This window comes from Passer domesticus, chromosome 10 (assembly GCF_036417665.1).
Source record: "Passer domesticus isolate bPasDom1 chromosome 10, bPasDom1.hap1, whole genome shotgun sequence".
In the NCBI taxonomy this organism is placed as follows: Eukaryota; Metazoa; Chordata; class Aves; order Passeriformes; family Passeridae; genus Passer; species Passer domesticus.
The window spans coordinates 43,196,245-43,206,179 of NC_087483.1; the positions used below are offsets into that span (position 1 = coordinate 43,196,245).

A 9,935-nucleotide genomic window follows, 5' to 3' on the forward strand; every position below is an offset into this window, starting at 1 on the left:
TTAGACCATTCTGGGAAGAAATTTAGATAAACAGGTAAGCTGTAACCAATGTGGAAGGAAAAACTTAGGTATCACCATTTTACAAAATGTATGCAAATATTCTCATTTTTGCTCTCTTGTTTTAGATGATCTGGAATTTCCTCACTGAACTGGGAGGCTTTATTTTTGCCATTGTTTATTTTGATTATTCTGTTCTATATAGGCCACATGGGAACTCATTAAATCATAGTCATGCCAAACAAACAAATGCACAGAAGAGCACTGGGCTTTTTGTAAACTGTTTTCAGTAACATTCACTTGTCTTCAAGTCATCCTAAAGTCCTACTGAATTTGTTTTGAGTAATACTGATTTTCTTTTCTATTGATTATATGCATTGAGAGAGAAGCACTCTCACTTGTTTTGTATCTTTTCCTCCCTTGTACCATACGAGTGACAGCTGATGCTCTTGTGGCTCAGCACATCTCTGCTCGCTGTTTTTGGCAGGTGGTTCATTACATCTTGACTGTTGAAAAAGACCATGACATGGACATCAATGACACTGATGCTTTGTGGGGAGAAACAGGTATTTCCCTTCTTGTGTGTTTCCTAATTAGCTAATTTAAGAATAAAGAGCTTTTAATCTTACTTTTTAAATTTAATTCTCCATAATAAACATAATGGAAAATACCAGTTTTAATAATAAAATGCAGTTTATAAGTATGGTTTTAACTTACTGAATCTATGCATCTCAAATATCGATGGACTATTTTATATTAAAATTACTGTGAATTACTGACTTTTTAACTAAATGAAAAATTGTGGAAATACAGTGCTTAAGTTTTAGTGTGGAATTATATGGGATTCTCTGTCTGAGAACCTCTGTTTAAATATCATTAGTTTTCAGGAAGTGCTGGGCCATAGCCTCATTTGTTCTGGTCAGGCAGTGGAAGGAGAGACCTGCCTTTGGGCATCTGGGAAAGGCCAAGTGTAGTTTTTAAGTCAGACTGTAATGCCTGCACTGCAGCTCCCTGGTGTGCCTTGTGAGTGGCATCTCCATTCCATGGAAACAGCCGAGGGTGGGGGAGCAGCACTGGGATAATGGTCAGTGGCCTAGAGAAGCAGATGTGCTTTGTTCCTACACATCTACAAAACCCTTGTTGCAAATCCAGTGAATTCCAAAAGCCATACATCTGTTCCTAAATTAATTTTGTTCTTCAATATTTTCCTGTCAGTGTTTTTTATTGAAATCCTTGCACTGGGAATCTTCACTCACTGAGGAAGTCAACTCCCTAAAAGGGGGATTTTTAAACAAGATTGACTCTTTTGCTTGTAATATTTATATCCATAACAGTTGCTTTCCAGTTGTTCAGCTTTAAACAGTTATAACTGTTACACAGTGCAGTTTCATCAACTGAGGAGCAAATGGGTAAGATAAGTGCTAAAAAAGAAAAATTTTCTTCCTGCAGTGTTTGTAGTTTCCTTTACTTTCAGCATTCACTGGAATTTAAAAAAAAATTCTACTTGATCATGTTTGAAAATGCTAAAAATGAGTAACAGGAAATTCACAATTTGACCCACTTCATAGAAGAAAATGAACTTACTAGGCTTTAGAAACTGGAGGAGCAAGTCCTTCGCTGATTCTTTATTAGTCACACGTTAACTCATTTTTTGATACTTGTTGGCATGACTGGTGAGGTTTCAACACAAACATTGAAATTTAAATTTCAAGTTCTGTTTACAACACAGTATGAACAAAATAGAAGAGGGGGAAAAATCACGATGGGGAAAGTATTTTCTTTTTTTTGTTCTTTTCAGCTTTCAGTAAGTGTCACAGTGAAAAGCTGAAAGAATGGGGATTCAGTAACACTCACATATTGTGCATGTGTCTAAAGGCCAAATAAACTGAGAGCTGATGTTGATGCAAATGCTTTCTGTAGCCCTGACAGCTGCTGCAGGAAGAGGAAAGCTGGAGGTGTGCAGGTTACTCCTCGGGCACGGAGCGGCCGTGAGCAGAGCCAGCAGGAGAGGCGTGCCCCCGCTCCTCTGCGCTGTCCGGCAGGGCCACTGGCAGGTCTGGCGCTGCTCTGGGGATCCTTTGGGAGGTGCTCCCTGATTCCTCCCATCTCTAGTTTTGAAGATAATTAGTATCAATTTTCTAATACCTATTTGCATCTGCCTCAGGGGGATGTGCTCAGAAGCTTCACTTCCAAACCCTTTGTATCACTGGAAATAACTTAAAAAGCACATTGGCATCACAACAGTTTTAGTTATAATATACCTAAAAATAAAATGAGTTTAAAATATTTTATTTCCTAGACCAAGATCAGAGGTGATTTCCGATCTTTTGTGCTGCTGCTGTGCAGAGAGAGAACCTTGGATTCAGAAGCCTTCCTCATGCTGGCTGGCCTCTCCTGTCAGGAGAAGGCCTTGAACTGCAGTCAGGGCTTGAGCTACATAGAACTTCTCAGTTGTTGCCATAAATACCACCTTAGTCCTCTTTGTTAAAACTTCATGATATTATGGCTGAAATCTCAATCTGCCAATTTAATAAAATCATAGGTTTGGAAAGATTGGAACAAGACCATCAAGGCAAATTATTCCCCAGCACTGCCAAGGCTACCAGTAACCCATGTCCTAAGGTGTTACACCCACATGGCTTTTAAATCCCTTCAGGGATGAGGCAGGTGGGAATTCCACCCCTGACCCTGTGCCAGGGCTGGACAGAACTTTATAAGAAATTCTCCTAATATCCAATCTAAACCCCCACTGGTGCAAGGAATGTATTTTTAAATTTATATTTTCTGTTTCAGATTGCTAAACTTCTAGTGGAGCATGGGGCTGATGTGAATTTAAGTGACAAGCAAGGCCGGACACCTCTGATGGTGGCTTCTTGTGAAGGACATCTGAGCACTGTGGAATTTCTCCTTTCTGAAGGTAGAAAATAAATAGCAGATTACAGCTGCACAGGGATTGCATCTGGGTGAGTTAAGGAATTTTTCCATTTAAACAGAGTATCTTGATAACAAAGTTCATATTCATTTTACAGGTGCAACTGTTTCATCTCTGGACAAGGAAGGACTGACAGCTCTGAGCTGGGCATGTCTGAAAGGCCACAAGGAAGTAGTTCAGTATTTAGTAGAGAAAGGTGCAGCCACTGATCAAACAGACAAAAATGGACGAACACCCCTAGACTTGGCAGCTTTTTATGGGGATGCCGATATTGTAAGTATAACAAAACATTTAAGAAAAAGTTACAAAAATTTAGAATTTAGAAAAAATACTGCCTACCAAAATAGGAAATTTGGGGAAGTAGCCAAGAGTGTTACACTGCTCTCATCCCGACAGCAGTGAAAATGTTTGCTTAGGAAAACATTTTCTAGATAGGTAGGAGCCTGGAATTACACTGCAAACCCACAGAGGTCCCTTCTCTGGGTCCTGGTCAGTTGGTGCCTTTGTAGAGGAAATACTCCAAAAAGAGGTGTAAGAAGAGGAAGGGCACACTCAGGTCTGCATGCACTGTGGACAGATCCGAGAGGTCAGCAAGGAGCTAGACAGAGCAGCACATGCAGCCTCTCACACTCACATCTGTGTTTCTGCAGCTTGCATACACAAGGTCTGTTTCAGGTGCTGCTGTGGCATGTAACTCACTGTGGCATGTTGTCCCATTCAGCCTTTGTCTGAATAATTGAAATTGTAAGTAAGTCCTCAGGTTCCATAGTGGCTTTGGTAGTTTTCAGACACTCTTTTTGCCTGTAACACTGGGTACTGGAGACTCTGCTGGAGAATGAGGGGTGTCCAGGCACCTTCCTGTCCCTGCGTTTCCTGTAGGTCATTATCCTGGAGTGGTGCCAGCTCCCATTTCCCTGCCTAGACTGGTCCCTTCAGTAGGTCTGCTCAGCTGCTGGCCAGGCTGGGACAGGGACAGTGCCAGTAAAGAGGTCCTTGAGCAGGCCCATGGCCGAGTCGTGGGGCTTGTCTACGGGCAGAACTGTTGGTGCCTCTTCCCTTAGAAAATCACTGCTGGTGGCACTTGAGCAAGTAATAGTTATGGGAAAGAACTGCTGCTTCCCTCCAGCCTGCCTGTGCTGTGCTGCCTTTGGCGGGTTTTAGATGGCTGTACTCTACTCAGCAGCATATGCTCAGTGTGTTTCAAAGAAGATTACCTGGTACCTTAAATATTTCCGTGGTCTGCCTTTGGTACCAGAAGCCATGTTACAAAGTATGTATCATTTCTTCTTCCAGGTGCAGTATTTGGTGGAGAAAGGAGCAATGATTGAACACGTGGACCACAGTGGCATGAGGCCACTGGACAGAGCGATTGGCTGCCGCAATACCTCAGTCGTGGTCATGCTGCTGAGAAAGGGAGCTAAGCTGGGTTAGTGAAACTGCCCTGCACCGTGACAGACAGCTGCGTTCTGCTCTGCCAGAATTAGTTATTTCTGTAAAGCAGATAAAATAAAACACCAGATTTTTGCAGGCTGTCTAGTTTACAGGTGCCCACCCAAGAGAAAAAATCTCCTTTAAAGGCAGACACACAAGACTCACTTTAGAAGTGAGGAAATGCAAGGACTTTTATTCTGCTGCTTCTTTGATGTGTGCTGATGGTGAGGTCTGGAGATGTCACTGCATATGGTTTCTCTGCCTTAATATATTGCCTTAAGACAAGAAAATGGTGATTGTGCTATTACTGATCCGTAACTCTGGCACTATTAATGATTTAGATTAGGAAGTTTTAAATAACATTCTTCTAATAAACTATAGAACTGTGTATTTTTGCAAAGGGTAGGCCAAAGAAATTTAAGTTATGTATTGCCCGTAGGCAAGTACATGATGCAGTAGTGTATGTGATAATTACTGAATATTTAGTACATTTGAACACTATTTCATATTATTTGGGTAGTAAGTGTGATCCAATACAGGTTCTTACATAGAAGAATTTAATTGTGACTTCTGTACATTCCTTCACAGGGGTGAAATGTATCAGACCATTTAACACCTGGCTGCTGTCCAGGTGGTGGCATAGATGCGTTTTAAATGTGTACACCCTAATTATGATGACAATAGTAATACTGGTTCCATGTAGGTGGAATATATACTGAAGTAGGACCAGGATTTCTACTGTGGTAGACAGTAGAAACACACTTTCTTCCCTTTTGTCAGAGAGTCTTAAAATTTAACTTGCAGGAAATGCAGCATGGGCAATGGCCACCTCCAAACCTGATATTCTCCTGATTCTTCTTCAGAAACTGATGGAAGAAGGAAATACGCTCTATAAAGTAGGTGGATTTTTCTTTTTTTGTGGCAGCAGAACATTGGACTTCTGCTTGAAGGTAGACTGAATGCCTTTATGCCTCCTTTTCAATTATATAATTTGATATATTACTAGTCTGTTTAAAACAGAGTGGTAATATATCAGATTATATTTTTTTTCTGGTACTAGTGGTACATATTAGTGCAAGTATTATCCTTGTCAAATACCATTAAACATTTGAGTTCAGAAAGGGACACAAACTCTGATTAACATGCAGGCTCTCATTGTGCTTTTTCTGCCAGTGTAGTTCATACTGTGTATGTTTATTAGAAAATCTGTCTCTGTGTTTTCTACTTGAAGGGCATCTCTTGGTAGATGTCAAATATAAATATGCTTTTTGGCAACAGTATTGCAATATTAAAAGTTTGTGAAAAATCTCTTGTTCCTAAAATTTGCAGAAAGGCAAGATGAGGGAAGCAGCACAGCGTTATCAGTATGCATTGAGGAAGTTCCCAAGGGAAGGGTTTGGTGAGGAAATGAAAGCCTTCACTGAGCTGAGAGTTTCATTATATCTGAATTTGTCACGATGTCGCCGCAAAACAAATGTAAGCTCTTGCTGTTACTCTGCTGCCTCTCTGGCATTGGGAATCTGAGATTTATATCTTGCTGCATTGCTGGGGTTGTATGTGGACATCCATCTGTGGTATTTTAGAATCCTTTTCACTATATCCTGATCTTGGGCTTTATCATGTCAATAAATGGGTGGCTTATAAGATGAGGGCGTGTTTCCATGGGGGATCTATTACAGCTGGTCTTACATCATGCAGTTATTGTGGAATGACAAACTGCTGGATCTTTGCAGTACTTTTAAAAGACTGAATGGAAAACACTGCTACCTTTGTTATCAACCAGCACAACCAGATGCCATGGCTGTGCCCATGTGTGCTTTGAGCAAATACCTGCTCTCGCAGACTGGGGCAGGAGCCTCTGGCACGTGCGCCGGCTGCGCTCCTGGAGCGGCGCGCGACCCGCAGCTGGCAGCTTGCTTTGACTGGTGCTGTGTAACGAGTGTGTTTGATTCCTTTATTAGGATTTTGGAATGGCTGAAGAGTTTGCTACCAAAGCCTTGGATCTGAAGCCCAAGTGTTATGAAGCCTATTATGCCAGAGCGAGAGCCAAGAGGAACAGCAGGTGCTGTTTGATTCTGTGCATGTCTGCAGAGATGTTTTTTTTTTAACTTGCCGTTTTTAATTACTTGTTCTTTTCTGCTAGTTACATTTCAAATTTGCAAGGAAAAAATTATTTTTTAGTGCACTTTGCATCTGTACTAGGTCTCTCTTATCAGATAAAGCCAACCACAGCCAAATAGTGATATTGAATGCTCTGTAAGTACTTACGTGGCAGTCCAGAAAGTAACAAATTCATTTGAAGATGGATTATTTTAAATATAACAGTGAATGGGTCTGCTGCTCCACATGACTCAGCAGAATGTGACCAGCAGTGTGCCACTCAACTTCATTATTTATTGCCAAGCTTATGATTTATTACTGGCTGCTTTGATAGGAAAGAATATGATGAATCGTTAGCAGTTGAAGACAAAAATAAGGGGAGAGAGGAGGAACTATCTCTTTAGGTTGAAAGAATAACAAACTGTAGTGGTGTAGCTGAAGTATGGGAAGAGGTGCCTTTTTGATTCACCATGTCTTTTCTAAACATATCAATAAATCATCATGAAGCAGAATTCAGCAGGTTACCTACTCTGGAGGTAACTCTGGAAGAGCTTGTGAGACAAAGTGTCAGTTCCTGGTGTTCCCAGCAGAGAGTTCTCCTGCCAGCCTGCATGGGGTGTCAGGGTACTTTAGGGAAGTATTCAGGGTTGGGTCTGCACTTCTACTCTAGTTAAGAATTTCCTAAGGTGGAGAATTTCCAGTTCTAATTTGTCACCACCTGCAGCAGGAAGCAACAATTCAGGACATTTTGCTGAAAGGGTGGAGGTGGATTAGTAGTAGGCAATGCTGGGACACAGATTTTCCCCAGTTTTTGTTGTTTACTTATTTCTTCCTAAACAGAAAACTACTTGCTGCTCTCTCTGACCTACGGGAAGCCACTCAGATATGCCCCAGCAATCAGGAGATAAAACGTCTCTTGGCTCGGGTGGAAGAGGAGTGCAAACAGTTCCAGAGAACACAGCAACAGAAGCATCAGTCTCCACAGCTACTTGAACAAACCAACAATTCTGATAATGAGGAGGAAGGAATTGTACCAGGTGTGAATGATAATTTTCATCTTCAAGACAGGGAAGATGAGCTGCCACACCCCAATGAATCTGTTTCTCCTCCACAAAGGCTGCAGTGTTCCTCAGCTGCTTCATTATTTAGTAGGACCCTTCAAGAAGGTGTTCAGAAAGCTCAGTGTGTGTCTCCTCAAAGCAGAGCAAACAAGTACCTGAGAGAGCCAGGCTTGGTCATGCAGCCAACAAAGCAGGCACAGATTGTAAAAACTAATCAGCATCTGAGCTCCATCCAGCCTGGATCTAAACCAGGAAGCAGTCAATGTAGCACCAAACCACAATCATCTTTGCAGCATCTTCCCCACAGTCCCTTGCCCATCCGGCACTGTAGAAGTCAGCAGGTGGATGGGACAAGCACATTGTCATCTGGAAGCATTTCCACAGATCCTACTGCTGAACTGCTGCACAATGAGAAGTTTGTGTCCAGCCAGCATTCACATCCACAACATCATGAGACTCTGTCTTCTCGTTCTTTTCCTAGTAAATCTAAACCTGGTGACACGTCAACAGCCTCTGCTCCAATGAATTTCAGTGACTCAAGGCAGCAAAGCCCTGTACCCAGTGGTGGCTCTTGTGGCTCTCCATCCACTAGTGTGATTCTTGCCAGCTCATCAAGCAGCTTCACTTCAGCCAGCAGTTTGTCAGGCAGTGTAAAGGGGTTGGGCCCAGATGTTCGACTCAAGGATACCAACATCAGTCAAGCTCAGGGCACTGAGCACAGACCTCGCAATACCCCATTTATGGGAATCATGGACAAGACTGCAAGGTTTCAGCAGCAAAACACACAATCTAGTCGCACTTGGCACTCTCAGGCAGCAGATGGATTATCCACAAACATTGTTTCTGCAGGCATTCAGCCCTCCAACTTGGAGCAGTTCTCAGTTAAACACTACTCAGCTAAGGGATCCTCTACAGGTGCTGCCCTGGGCGATGGCAGCCAGAGCAGCATGCAAGCAAAAGAACAGGAGGAGCTCACGTGCCAAATCCCTCCCCACTGTACAGACAGCAGATCACCCAACCAAGGTTCCCATTCGTACCCTGATGCTGTAGTCAGACTGCCATCCCACAGCACTCAGGATGGCCACCTCAGTCACGTCACCACAGCAAAACCAAAGCGATCGTTCATTGAATCAAATGTATAAATACTGTTCTGTACATTGACAGGGCTCACAACATCACAGGGGCTGACTGCTCTACAAAACACTGACTGCCTCGGCATGGCTGGGTCCCATGGAGCAGTCTTTAATGGGATACAACCACTTCCAACTGTTCCTACCATCACAGGGCAGTGACAGTAACTGGAATAAGAAATTAGTGTAGAAAGACTCAATTAGGTTGGCCTAGGAGCTCAAGCAGAGAAATCATTTCCATTACATGTTACCATTAAATAAGCCTTTCCTTTCACATACGGCTTCAATCTTGGCTTTTGGTTCTCTTGTATCTCACACATAGTACTCGTGCCTCTCAAATGTCTCACAGCAGCACTTAGGGAGATAAATCTGCTGCACAATACTCAGATCTGTACATGCATGCATTTTTTAAAAATCAAATTATTTTATCACTTTTCTAGTGGGATCTAATTTGGGTTGCATGATGTACATTTAGGAAGCATAAATAATTTGTGTATGAGTAAACTATAAGCAGCCATGCTTTGACATGTAAATATAATTATTTTTAGTAAATAGAAGAAATTAAATAAAATGAGTGACATTTGCATGTGTATTGAGAGGCTTTGACCATATTGGTTATTGCACTGAAGAACACAATATTATGGCCTATTAACAGTAATCGCACTTTATATAGGGTATCTAATCACCTTTGGGTGCTACCTTAAAGCAAAATGACTGATTGTTTATTTGTGAAAAGGTACAACAACTAAATGCTTAGTAAATGTTTTTATGGGAAACCCAGGAAAGGGATGGAGTGAACGTGAAAGTTTGAAGAACAGAGTATGTGCAGTTGCATGACAGGATGAAGTTAAGACATTGTTTTTTTTAAGGAAATGAGGATTTTTATTGGCAAGAACAAGCTGAAAACAAGCTGCTGCAGTGACATTCCTATGAGTGCAATTCAGTTGGAGTGCTCAGCTTTATACTCTTCCCATCATGCTTGATTACAGTGTTCTGTGTACATTGTAAACAGCTGTACCCAGCTCTACACATCCTTTTGCAGTTTGTATCATTATACTTTAGCTTATTTATTGTTTACTGTTTCTTTGATATTTTGTACAAGTCCTATATTAGTCTTGTCCTGTAGTTCTATTTTTGCACAGCTACTGTACTCTTTCCATACAAAATAAAGATTATTAATATACCTGTGGGATATGATGCAGTCCCTGATGGTTACAGGAGAAACTCTCTCCCAGCTTTTCCAACTACGTGTCCAGTAATGAGGAACAGAGAAAGACAGACACA

At 41.7% G+C, this 9,935-nt stretch overlaps 1 protein-coding gene across 11 annotated transcripts in view; it reads left to right on the forward strand.

Moving 5' to 3' along the window:
* The window catches only part of TANC1 (tetratricopeptide repeat, ankyrin repeat and coiled-coil containing 1), a 59,824-nt gene extending 49,990 nt beyond the window's left edge, over positions 1-9,834 (forward strand). For all 11 annotated transcript variants that reach the window (XM_064435414.1, XM_064435415.1, XM_064435416.1 and 8 more), the window contains 9 exons: positions 485-563; positions 1,918-2,051; positions 2,791-2,914; positions 3,027-3,202; positions 4,223-4,355; positions 5,165-5,256; positions 5,690-5,836; positions 6,322-6,422; positions 7,301-9,834. In XM_064435414.1, coding sequence (XP_064291484.1) covers positions 485-563; positions 1,918-2,051; positions 2,791-2,914; positions 3,027-3,202; positions 4,223-4,355; positions 5,165-5,256; positions 5,690-5,836; positions 6,322-6,422; positions 7,301-8,663 — 2,349 coding nt within the window. In that variant the 3' untranslated portion in view covers positions 8,664-9,834. The remainder of the gene's footprint in view (positions 1-484; positions 564-1,917; positions 2,052-2,790; positions 2,915-3,026; positions 3,203-4,222; positions 4,356-5,164; positions 5,257-5,689; positions 5,837-6,321; positions 6,423-7,300) is intronic.
* Positions 9,835-9,935: the final 101 nt, after the last annotated feature.